General features: G+C 39.5%; 1 protein-coding gene across 1 annotated transcript; it reads left to right on the top strand.

Moving 5' to 3' along the window:
• Nucleotides 1-517: 517 nt before the first annotated feature.
• LOC137607759 (uncharacterized) lies at nucleotides 518-1,308 on the top strand. Its single transcript, XM_068333711.1, is given in 2 exon segments — nucleotides 518-995; nucleotides 998-1,308. Coding segments are annotated over 2 exon segments (789 nt in total).
• The last annotated feature ends 11,791 nt before the right edge of the window (nucleotides 1,309-13,099 follow it).

The raw sequence follows: 13,099 nt of genomic DNA, 5'->3' as shown, positions 1-13,099 counted from the left end.
CGCTTCACTTCCATCTCATCAACCTTCCGACTGCGCTATTGACCTTCTTCCAGGTACAACCCCCCCCCCCCCCCGCCCCCCCGCCAGGGGTAGACTGCGGCAAAGATGAGGGCCATGGACACCTACATTCAGGAATCACTGGCAGTAGGCCTCATTCGCCCCTCTTCCTCTCCTGCGGGGGCGGGGTTTTTCTTTGTAGAAAAGAAGGATAAGACACTCCGACCTTGCATTGACTATAGGGGTTAAAAGAGATAACTGTCAAGAACCGTTACCCCTTTCCACTCATGTCTTCTGCTTTTGAGGTTTTACGTGAGGCTACCATGTTCAGTAAACTAGACTTAAGAAATGCTAGTAACATCTAGTCCGTATCAGAGAAGGTGATGAGTGGTAGACGGCGTTCAACACTCCTAGTGGCCACTATGAGTATTTGGTCATGCTTTTCGGCCTAACAAATGCCCCAGCTGTTTTCCAGGGGCTAGTCAATAATGTACTTCGTGAATTTTTTTTTAATGTCTGTATGTTTGTGTATTTGGACGATATTTTGATTTTTTCCAAGTCTCCACAGGAACACATGATGCACATACAACAGGTGTTGCAAAGACTTCTGGACCATCAGCTTTTTGTTAAAGCTGAAAAGTGCAAATTTCACGTCTCGGAAGTGTCTTTTCTAGGTTTTGTCATTGGTGTTGGAAAGGTTTCTAGGGACCCAGCTAAGACTTCAGCGGTTCCAGCCTGGCCCACCCCTACTTCACGAAAGGAGTTGCAGGGGTTCCTGGGCTTCGCAAATTTCTACCGGAGGTTTATTCGGAACTACAGTTCTATTGCAGCTCCACTTAAAGCCCTCACATCGCAGAAGGAGCTCTTCAGGTGGTCTCAAGCAGCAGCGGAGGCCTTCAAGGAGTTAAAGTTCAGGTTTGCCTCTGCTCCCATATTGATTTTTCCTGATCCTTCTCGGCAGTTCATCGTTGAGGTTGATGCATCTAACTCCGGAGTAGGTTGTTGACACCGGCAGAGAGGAATTATGACATCGGGAACCGGGAACTACTTGCGGTGAAGCTGGCCCTCGAGGAGTGGAGACACTGGTTGGAGGGGGCGGAGCAGTCCTTCGTAGTTTGGACTGATCACAAAAACTTAGAATATATTAGATCTGCCAAGAGGCTAAACTCTCGACAAACCAGATGGGCACTATTCTTTAACCATTTTAACTTCTGTCTCTCTTACCGCCCAGGATCCAAGAACACAAAACCTGATGCCCTCTCCCAACAGTTCCAGTCCAGATTTCTGCCTGCCTTATTAAACCGGTTCTAAGACTTTACCTGTCTGCTACTCTGTTGTGCTTTTGGGTTCGCCTTGCCAGTCATGTGCGACCCACTGACAGTTCACTCCAAGTCATGCTGCAGTGTGCATTTAGAACACCAGAATATCAAGTTCATTAAAGTAGGAAGGCTTCATTTGTCAAAAGGTTCCTTTGGTCTTGCTGTAATGACCAGGTATGTTGGTGATAAATGGCCTAACCTTTTGGTCCCTCTTATAATTAAGTGTTCTTGATAGATACCCTTGCTTAATTTGTGGACAATACTGTCACAGTCAGTACATAAAAGTGAGTGTTGATAAACTGAGGTGATTTTTTTTTCTAAAAATGTGAGAATATACCTGTCTATCCACCATACTTTCTATTAGCCAGAGTTAAGCAACTGTAACAAACCATGGCAGGTCTGTCAAGCTTTGGATTTGTCTCCATCAATCAATCCAGGTAGCGATTTAGCTTTTGGTTGCATTTGACTGGATGCTCACCTCTCCAAGGGTCCCTTGAAAAAACAGGGAGTTTTTTTTTTTTCCCCACAGTGTAAAATCTAACAGCCTCATCACACTGCTGATAATCTCTTCAGTTCTACTACCCATTTGGTGAGTTAGTTTCTTGCTACACTTAATAAGAAAACACAGAAAAAGCAGAAAAAGTTTGAATACATCTGTACCTTTTTTTTAGTACATTAAGTGGTTGTTTTAACATAAATCACACAGTAAATGAAAACCACGTTCAGAATGTGTATTGCAACATATGTGAATCACTGGGAGTAATTATAAGGGGTTTCCATGGATGCCATTGTTGAGCCAAAATATAATTTACGTGATACCCTATTTGAAATGTCAGCAATGAATGTGTTTTACATTGATCCATTGAAATAACCTATGTTTAACTGACTCAAGTAAAGACCTTAGTATTCTGCTGCCATTGACAGTCACAGCAGCTATGTCCTCCTGTTGTTTTTCCTGTGTATCTTTGCATTCTATTATTGCCATTACTTAAAGTCACTCTTCAACCATACTGCATAGAACTACAGGCCAAATGTAGTTAGAAGTTGCTTGTTTGTATATTTTTTTCATAACATTAAAACATACATAACTGGAATCTTGGAAATGAGAATTTTAACATATACATGGTAATCTAAGTATTTGAAGCTATGGTTGACTAACAGTCATGACATACTACTTTACTGAGTTTTGCCATGTCATACTTCCCATACTGAATCTTTGAATTCATAAGTCCACATCTTTTTCTATACGCACATATAGATCATATGCTTTCTTCTACACAAACCCAACAGGTGTCCTATGACGAAGAATTTGGAAATAGTGGGAAGAAAAACATTTGCCTTCTAACAGGCAGATCATTCATTCAGCGTCTTATTCACCCTTGTCTTTAGTTTTAGTTTTGTATACTAATCTGATCCCCGAAGTGAATTTAAGAGCATGCTCTAGTTTGTAAATTTTTCGATCAAACGCATACATGCATACATACATGTTAGTGTGTATAGGCCCCCGTAACACACGCACACACACACAAGGGGGGCCTGTAGTCATGCAATGGGAAGAAGAGTTGCAGAAAGCTCCATCCTGGTGTGCCCCAAATGTGCAACTTGTAAAGGGGAACGGCGCCGGACATAAGCTGACACCACCCACTGTCTGCTCACACTCCGAGTAGGGCGGGAGTGGGAATCAAACTGCCGATCTTGGGAACATTGAGTGACCCGCTCTCCTACCCGATCTACCACTGAGCCACTGCCACTGTCCCTGTCAAAATATGTGCGTCAAAGACACAAGGTCAGATGCAAACGAGAACACTGTAACAAAGAGGACAAAATGGAAAACTGCATGTCTCGCGTGTCCCGTGGTCATCTTTATGACTAAAACCTGACAGCAGATCTTAGTCACATTTGTGGTCATTTGTGTGTGGGGGGGGGGGTTACATCCCGTGAAGCAGTGATGTATTCTAATTGCGGGTGTTTGTGAGTTCGTCCGTACATCTGTCCGTCCGCCCGCCAAATGTCTTCACAACCGTTGCAGATAAAAAGATGAAAGAAAAAGCACATAAAATCGAGTGGCAAAGGGGATGAAAATGAGATGATGACCTTGACCTTGAGAAAACTAGGTCATGGTCAAGGTTCAACTTTAAACTTTTGATCTATGAACTGGATAGCTAGTGCTTTGATCTCTGGTCTTGGTACATGTCTGCAGCCTAACTAACTAACTAACTAACTAACTAACTAACTAACTAACTAACATGTTACAGAAAAACACTGAAAGTGCAACAGTTACTAAACCATGTGCACATGCTACTTTTAATAGACAATCTTTTAAGTTTCCCCAAGGTCAAGGTCATAATATCGTCTTTACGTCCTTTTTTATTGTCCGTATTCAAAATGGCGCACCCTAAAAGATACAAAAGTAAATAAGTTGACTTTGACCTATGAAAATGAGATGATGACCTTGACCTTGAGAAAAAACTAGGTCAAGGTCAAATTTAAACTTTTATATATTGTTTTGCACATATCTCAGTAACCGGTTAAGAGAGAAAGACAAAAAAAAAGGCCTAATATTCAGGGAGGCAAGGGGATGAAAATTAGATCACAAACTTGACCTTAAAAAACTAGGTCAAGGTCAAATTTGAACTTTTATACCTTTTTCTGTACATATCTCTTATGAGAAATAGAATGCACCAGTTACTTGTTGTCTTTTATTAAATGACCCTGACCTATGAAAGTATGTCAGGGTAAAATTTTGAATTCAGGGGTGTCGCGAGATGTTGCAGTCTCTGACTGCCTCGTTTTTAATTATTGAATAGGTTGTAGGACCTACATAATTTAGGAATCAATGTTGGCCGGGTTAGGTTTGTGGCTGGAAATATTAACCGCTGAACACTAAATGGTTTACCATTTGATGTTAACTAGTGGCGAAGTTAACAAAGAAACTTAATGGAAATAAAACAGAGTAATCAAGCATAAACATGTGTCGGACTTTTGATTAAAAGGAAGTGCATCAGCACATCATTCACATCAGTGTGGTGGAATACCTCAGTGGATTAATACTTGGCTTAACCTCTACACTCCTTGAGGATGAAATTCTTTCAGAAGAGGTAAAAATGTAAAAGTTGCATTACGGTACTGTGGTATTTTATTTCATTATGTGTTGGTTTTATGTCCTGTAATTTTTTATGGTTAATCTTTAATAGTTAGAGTTGTAACGGCATTTAAATAACCTAAATTGCAACTTGAAAATCTCCCTACTGTGGGACGACTAAAGGCTTATCTTATCTAATTATAGATTGAAATTTAATAAATAACTACTTACGAATAAGCCCTTTTACAAACAACCTCTCAGTACCAAGTTTGTTTGTAGATTGCGGACTACGTGTAATAGGAGAGAGAGAGAGAGAGAGAGAGAGAGAGAGAGAGAGAGAGAGAGAGAGAGAGAGAGAGAGAGAGAGAGAGAGAGAGAGAGAGAGAGAGAGAGAGAGAGAGATAGAGAGAGAGAGAGAGAGAGAGAGAGAGAGAGAGAGATGGAGAAATATTGGATTAATGTAGAGTGGCTACACAAATGATTAATTTGTCATAAAACTAAGTCCATTTACTAGAATGTATAATATTGTTCAGATATCTCTATTGGCTCCGCGGTGCACTGGCGTCGTGCCCGGAGTGTCCCCCGCCTCACGCCCTATGCCGCCGAGATAGGCTCCGGCTCCCCGTGACTCGCTGCGGCGGATACATCGGTGGTAATCTGAAGATGACTGAAGATATCTCTATTGTACAATACTGATAAAGTAATTATATGAATTACAGTTTTCCAAACTTAAGCTCAACAAAATTATTTTTGAACCAATGTTCATTTCCCTACCTTGTACAGGGCTCAAAATTAACTTTTTTTCTTGGTAGCACTGGTGCTCCCAAATTTAGAAGTTAGTAGCACCAGCAAAGACTTTAGGAGCACCTACCCAAAAGCAAAGCAGTGACGGAGCGATAGAGACGCTCCATCCATCTCCGTTCCGCGCGCCTCTCTCCCAGGAGAGCAGCCGCAGTTGTGCTCTCATTGTTTCCTGGCAGGAACGCAGGAGTGCGGTCTCACAAAAAAAGGTGCACCAGATTGTTTTCCCTAGTCGCACCAGTGCTCCCAAATATATTTATAAGTCGCACTGATAAAAATTTAGGCGCATATGCAACTAAAGTGGGCGCAATTTCGAGACCTGTTGTAGAAATCCCCAGGCTGGCAGAGGAATTGGACAGCTTCTACCGCAGCCATGCACAGTTTTTCATTATGATGAAAATGAAAATCATTGCAATTTGTATGGAACAAAAATTACTTTTAAACTAATCAGAAATAACACTCCAGTGTTACAGCACACATATCCTCATGTTATGCAAAATATCCCTTGCTGTTCTGCCCTGCAAGTATTGCACTTGTCATGTTCTTCTCTTATTCTGTCATTCCAGATGAATGAACCTAGAGGGAAATACAAGAGAGGATTATGCCTTGTATTCAATCATGACTGGGCATAAAACCAAGGAATCAGCATGTGCACAGGCTGAATGGCAAGTTCACCATCATTTCTGAATAAAGGTCTAAAATGAATGATGTAAAAGAAATCTATGAGCACGCACTGTCTGTCCATGTGATAATGCCCTATAGGAGACAGTGGAAATCAAAAGGATGCTCCCTCTGTTTGCATTTATCAGTTTGCTATCTGTCAAACACTGACAATGTGTCAGGTTCATGAATGTTAAAGCCATCTTTTATTTGGTATATATTAAATACATAGACATATCATGCACAGATGCATGCACACAGTGGAAAGAGGTAAGTTTCACATGGCGTAGTTATTTGAGAGAAACACTAAAAATTGCAGGGAAAGAAAAGACACAAACAAGATAGTCAGAGTTTATGCTGTCTTTCCACCACAAGAACCGAAACAGATTATGCAGATGCATAAATGTACCAAGAGAACAAAGCATTTGATTTAATGTCAATGCCTTGAAAGCTTTTCGAACAGGAACTTATGCTGAGGCACTCAAAAATTGACTTAATTTACTAATGATTTTACATTATGAAATATTAAAACTGTTATCGAACAATTTTGTTTCTCCAATACATTCAGTACTGGGGTGCAGGTAAATCAACTTCAAGAGGATTGTTCCTTCACCAACATCAAAACAGAACAGTTAAGACTTCCAGAAATTCTCATTATTATGGAGCAAAAAAAATAAAATAACAACAAACAAGGCAGTCAGAGACTACAACATCACATGACACCCCTGAATTCAAAATTTTACCCTCTCCTACTTTCATAGGTCAGGGTCATTTAATAAAAGACTAATGATCTATCATGTAACTGGTGGATTCTATTTTTCATGAGGTTTCAGAGATATGTCCCTAAAAAAGTATAAAAGAGAAAATGTGACCTTGGCTTACTTTTTCAAGGTCAAGGCTGTGATCTAGTTTTAATCCCCTTGCACCATTTTTTCTGTCCTTCTATCTTATCTCAGGATAGAAAATATCTTAGACCATAGACTAGACCATATTCACACTGGCCTTCTCCCTCGTCTTCCTATCTTATCTGGTTTCTGAGTGTACAAAGGTTTAAATTTGACCTTGACCTAGTTTTCTCAAGGTTTTCATCCCCTTTGCCGCCCGAGTAATGTGCTTTTGTTTCATCATTATACCTGCAACGGTTGTGAAGATATTTGGTGGACAGACAGACGAAAACTCAAACACTGACAATCACAATACATCACCGCCTTGCGGGATATAACAAAAAGTGAATTTACAATGTTCTTCTCATTTCATTTCTGTCATCATTTATTCTACCTATGTTATGCCAATGTTATGCTATGCTATGTTGTGATATGAACAGGATTAGCGGAAATCATATATATATATCACGTTTTGTTATAATTCTTATGTTGCTCTGCCGTGCCGGAGTGTGGCAGGAGGCGGGGCCGTAGAGGTGGGCAGAGCCTCGTCTCCTCACCTGTTCCTCATCTCCACACCTGTACCTGATCTGGCTGAGGCTTCATAAGCTGGCGTCTCCTTTGGTTCATTGCCAGATTGTTTTTTACCCTTGCCCATGTGTTTGTGGGCAAGAGTGTACATGCTGTCTTGTATTTCCTGGATGTTTGCCTTTTTTCTGATTGAACTATGACTGGAAGCTTCTGTACTGGTGTCATGCGTATTGGTTCTAAGCCTGCGCTTCATGACACACAACATATTAAATGAATTGTCATCAAGTTATGTATAATTTCTGTGAAAACCTGCCGTCTTTTGCTGATTGTACGGTCTGACAGAGATGCTTTGACTGAAGCAGAAACTTGAAATTTTCTATACATTTTTCCTTTGGGTTCTTCTTGTAAATGAGTTCTTTTCATGAGGGCCAGGTGTACAGAAATGGACAAACCAAAAGATTGCAATTGATACTTTCTTTTTATCTACAGTATATATTCACAAGGATAAAAAAAGACCATGTGCTGTCAGCAGCATATCCTTCCTGTTGGCTGACTGACACCAAACTCTCAAATGCTCTAGGCCAGGGGCTTTCTACTGTTGGTACCAACCAACTGCCCTGGCAAAAGAACATTAGACAAACTCGACCGTAATTTTGGTGACAAAAATGAACGGAAAAAAAAATCAAAATCACATGACACAATTCCCATGCTTATGGTAAACATTCTGCTTAAACTCAACAACCACACTATATCAAAAACAGTATATCCTGTTGCAGTGGTATGCTCCGATGCCTTTCACCTCCCTACAAAATGATCACTGAAGCTAGTGATGTCCAAATGAGGTCTCATGGGGTTTTGAACCCTTTGACACAACTGTGTTGAAATCTAGTTCATTACTCAAAACCTCATTAATTGAGAACGTGTGCGTCATCTGTGGCTGGGTGAATGTACTGCAGCCACACAATGGTCGATGACCCCAGAAAGCAGCACTTTGACATTTCCTGTATTGTATAAATTCTCTGAATAAAACGGAATACGGTGCGCCCTCACGCATTCACACATCAACACTCGCAACTTCACCTAACCGCAGAGTTTTGGTAGGCAGTCACGTGATACTGTATGTGCATTCTATTGGCTGACGGCATCCTGATTTGAGCTTGGTTCTGTGAGTCACAGACTTACATGAGACACAAAATTGCTTTAAACAGTCGATAACAGTGTTGGAAAAGGTAATACAGACAGAAAGTGGTTCAATATCAGTATGGGGAGGGTCATAAACGTTTAAAATAACGTAATAAGATAAATGGTTCGTCATTCTATTGTGGAAATCGTTAATTGCATGTGGTTCCTGGAACGCATTAACCACAAAGAACGAGGGTGCACTGTACTGTATAATTTAATGTGTTAATCCTCGCCTAATATAACATAGCCATATATTATAGAAAATGTATTTATGACCATTGATCCTTGCAGGGTTCGATAAAGCAATAAGAGGTACAGGTTACATGTTCATGCATGTATTTGTAATATAAATATAGACGTATGTTTTGGTGTGCATGAGTTACATAGGAGGATTAGGGCCACTGGAAAAAATCAAAGTCTATTGTGAGATAAGTCAGAATTCTGAGACATTATCACAGCAGCACCACCAGCTTCGTTCTCATGTTTGGCTCGGTAACTCCTCATCATTACTGAATGCCAGGTGCTGGGATCAAAGCAAAACCATCACCTGCAAATTAAAAATGAGATGTGTGAGGTTTGTTCTTTTCTACTGTGTGAGCAGCAGAGTTTGAAAATAAGTTTTAGAAATTACAATGTACTTTTTTCAGCGGCACCAGTTCAAAATGTTCCCAGACTTAGGATCTATTTTTGGTTGGTTCCATTGCAAAGCAATTCCAAAGCAAACTCTCAGCAGTCAGAGTTGTTTTTTTCTGTCTGTTAAAGCGCTTTGAAATATCTGTTGACATGATTAAGCTGTATATAAATAAAACTTGATTGATTGATTGATTAAAATGTAATCAATCCATAAGGTACTGACACAATAGGCAGCGCTCTACAGTGTTTCATCCATTTTAACACATTTGGGACCAGGCAGTGCTTCCCCACCCATTTATCTGAATAACTAAACTGGTTCATCTGGTGAATGAACCACTTGACTGATTTAAATGGTTAATGAACCAATTGAGTGGTTCAAATTTTATCAGTCATGTCATTTTTCTATGTTTGAAGCAGGCTTCGAAGCAGTGGTTCAGAAGAAAACCCCTATCAAGTCTGGGCGTGGCTCGGAGCATCGTGTCAAAGAGGACATGACTAACTGGAGCCAGGTGTGACTCTTTTAGAAGTTTTGGGCCTTCTCATTCATCCAGGTCGTGTGATGTTTGAAATTGACTCGGAAACAACTTAACTTCTGTTTACAGTGTAAAGACATATAAGCTCTGATCAAGGAGGTTTCTTCAGTTCATTTACGGTCACCCTTTCACATTGATTGCTTTAACTGCACGAAGTTGTGTTGTCATGGTTGTTGAAGGTGCAAGTGCTTTGCTTGCTTAATGGGGCATCGTGTGAGTCATTGCAATAATTTTCAGATCACTTGACCCAAAGTGTGAATGGTGGTTAAACCTTCTGTGGAGACATGCTAAGACTGCATTGGAAATTTGAGTTGAGAGGTGGTGACTATTTAGACAAGGTTGTTCTAATTTGACATAGATGGCTTCCTTCATTCACCTCTAAAACCATCTGTCGCTTCATCCAAATTGTGTACATTATTGCAAATGGTGGATACTAATGCCTGCCGTTGTGTCAGAAGAGTTTTAGCATCTGCCTTCCACACCACCACTGCAGATGACTGCTGTGTCAAAATATTTTCAAACAGAAGGCCAGACAAATAATTTACTTGTGTGATGTTGGGGGAACAGGTATCAACGGGTAAAGGTACATATCAGGTGTTACAAAATATGATATGTATCTGGACTTGGTTGAATAAAACTAAAGCAGTTCATTTTGTTTTCATAATTACAGTTTACACTTGTCAAGGTCAAATTGTAAATTTTCAGAAAAAACTCACTGTTAAATTTAGATTTTGGAGGCCGCAGTGCCCCCCCCCCCATAGTTTATTTTGAAAAGACATTTTGCACATCATTCTCACCCCTTATGAATGACAACACACAAAGAAAGCCATATGATGCAGCTCTTAAGTCAAAGGCAATCAATTTGACTGTCAAAGTAGGAAACAGAGCTGCTCGCATAAGCTTGGCATCAATGAATCAATAATGTGACATTGGAGACAGCAATGTTGTTTTACTGAGTTACAGGCATTGGTTGGAAGAAAGCAGTAATTTAAGTATTTTTAAATTTCTGTTTACCATCTTTCTGTGTAAATATCTTACGTTACAATACCAACACCCTTATAGATGGGTACAGCCTCTACATATATAAAGTTTTTTTCTTCTTTTAAAGTCTGATGTGGCTGACCAACTGTGATCAATAGTCCAAAATTTAATCATCATTTCCCCTTTGATCATTTCAGTATTAATGTCATGAATTGGTTTTAATGACAGCATAAATGTATAGTAATTGGAAACCAACCAGTTTGGCAAAATAGTGGACTAAGTAGAAGAGGGAATATGCAGTAAAATGTATATTAAATTAATTCTTCATTAAATATTCATATGGACAATTATTATGGATCCAGTGCATAATGGCAAGAAGGGGATTCATTAATGGAATGCATGCCCTTCCCTCCCATGTAATGCATTTACATAAAAAATATATGATGGTGACTAATAATGTTCTAAAGGAACATATGGTGCATAAATGAAAATTTAAAATACAAAGTGGAAGGGTTCAATTTTCCTACTCTATTGGATATGATGGGTGATTACTCTGCAAGACTGTATAGGCTCACACACAAACACATGATGGTCACTTAGAGGCTGACACCCCAATATCACGCTTCATGTTTGAGAATATATAAATGTAACAATGTCTCAATTGGGTTTGAGAGTGCTGTTAAACAGCTGTTGTACCATACAATCCTAATACTATGTCCCTTGCCTGTTTAATTATGTATGGGAGGAGGGTTAGCTTTTAGGATTAAAACTATGATTCTTGTACAAATCAAACACTGTTTTTTAGTACTTGAGGCAATTTCAAATGAATCAGTCTTTTATAAAAGTTTGAGCCAGTTATTGAATTAGGGTTTGGACATCATTAAACAAATTAAACAAATCTGCACAATCAAAAGTGATTTGATAAAATTTTATAATACCGACTATAAAAAAATGTAAGCTGTGGAGTTTGTCCGATTTTAAGTAACCTATACATTTCAATTGTAAAGAAAATTGCAAAAAAAAAAAAAAAAAGTTAAATTTAGAAGCTTAGAAATAAGAAATTTGCAGGTGTTTCTTCATATTTACTTTCATGTTTACTAAGTACCAAGTATACATTTCTTGAACGTGTAGTTTTTTTACACTCTTTTTAATTCTTACAGGAATCCTACTGCTTTTCTTCAGACAGTTGAGTTGTTTGAGGAAGTGATACGAGTAAGTTAATGCAGATTTAATACTACATAAAATCATGTCAGGTTAGTGTCCACTGCTTGTAGTCAATATTATGTATCATTATCATGCATGGATTTACAGAGCCCCTTAGGTGACGTGGAGGGGAAAAAAAGGTCCATCTATGCAAGATGTCGCAAAATTTTTGCGACATGCCACTTCCGGGTTGTTTTGGTGTTACGGAGAAAGAAGATTGATGAACACCCATTTGCGTCGTTCAGTTTAATAGGATGCTGTGAATCCTAACCACAACGGCAGACAGAGGACCTGCTATGGAGGAGGATTTTGAGAATTTCCTGCGGTCAATAGCCATCCCTCAAGAGGACATACTGCACATGAAAAGAGACAAGGTGGGCGGAAAACATAGATACCATGTCACGATGACAGCTTCGGTGAGCGCTCATCGCTCACTGCTTTAACATCGATATGTAATACACCTATTCATTCATTTTGTTGATTGTCAGATAACTCGCACAGCGGTTTGTTATGGCCCCTACAAATGACAGAATTGGAACTCCCGACAGTATGGTTCATGCACGAGCAATGGAATCGTGGATAAGTTTTGCAATTAACTGATGTAATTTATGATCCAACAGGCAAATGAGTGTCCAAGCTGCTTGAAACAACAAAAACACTTCTGTCTCAGACAGAAGAAACAACCTTTAACCATTTACAACGATATATGAAAAATGCTGACCAAGTCCAAGCTGAAAAAATCCTTCATTTCTGCACAGGCTCATCTGTCATCTGTGTTGAAAAATCATGGTGTGCATCAATGCTGAAATAGGGCTAAGCAGGAGACCAGTTGCTCACACCTGTGGAGCAACCTTTGAACTGCCATGCACTTATGGTTCGTACCCTGACAACATCTTGTCCAGCAACTACCTTGAAATGGATATTCTGTGAACTTTTTAGAACTGTCCCTATAAGGGCTTAATATAAACAGGCATCATCATTGTTTTTATGATTACATTTTTGTTAGTTTTTTTTGTCATGTGGTTGGCTGTGAGCCCTATTTCAGCATTGAAACACACCATGATTAAATAACCCAGGGATCTTGCAAGATCTCGCAAAAGTAGTGTGAGATCTCGGAAAGTTGAGGGGTTTTTTTTCCCCTCCATGCCTTTTTTTTCTCCATGTCACCTTAGGGGCTCTGTATAAATTAATAGTAGTGTTGTCTCAAACCTTTTAATACAGCTGACATTTCCCTTCGATAAATATCATTGCCCTTAAAGTTCCAGCAGTCTTGCATGAAAAGTGTGTGTAGTGTGT

This window comes from Antennarius striatus, chromosome 14 (genome assembly GCF_040054535.1).
Source record: "Antennarius striatus isolate MH-2024 chromosome 14, ASM4005453v1, whole genome shotgun sequence".
In the NCBI taxonomy this organism is placed as follows: Eukaryota; Metazoa; Chordata; class Actinopteri; order Lophiiformes; family Antennariidae; genus Antennarius; species Antennarius striatus.
Note: the sequence above shows the minus strand (reverse complement) of the source record. Positions and strands in the feature narration are given on the sequence as shown.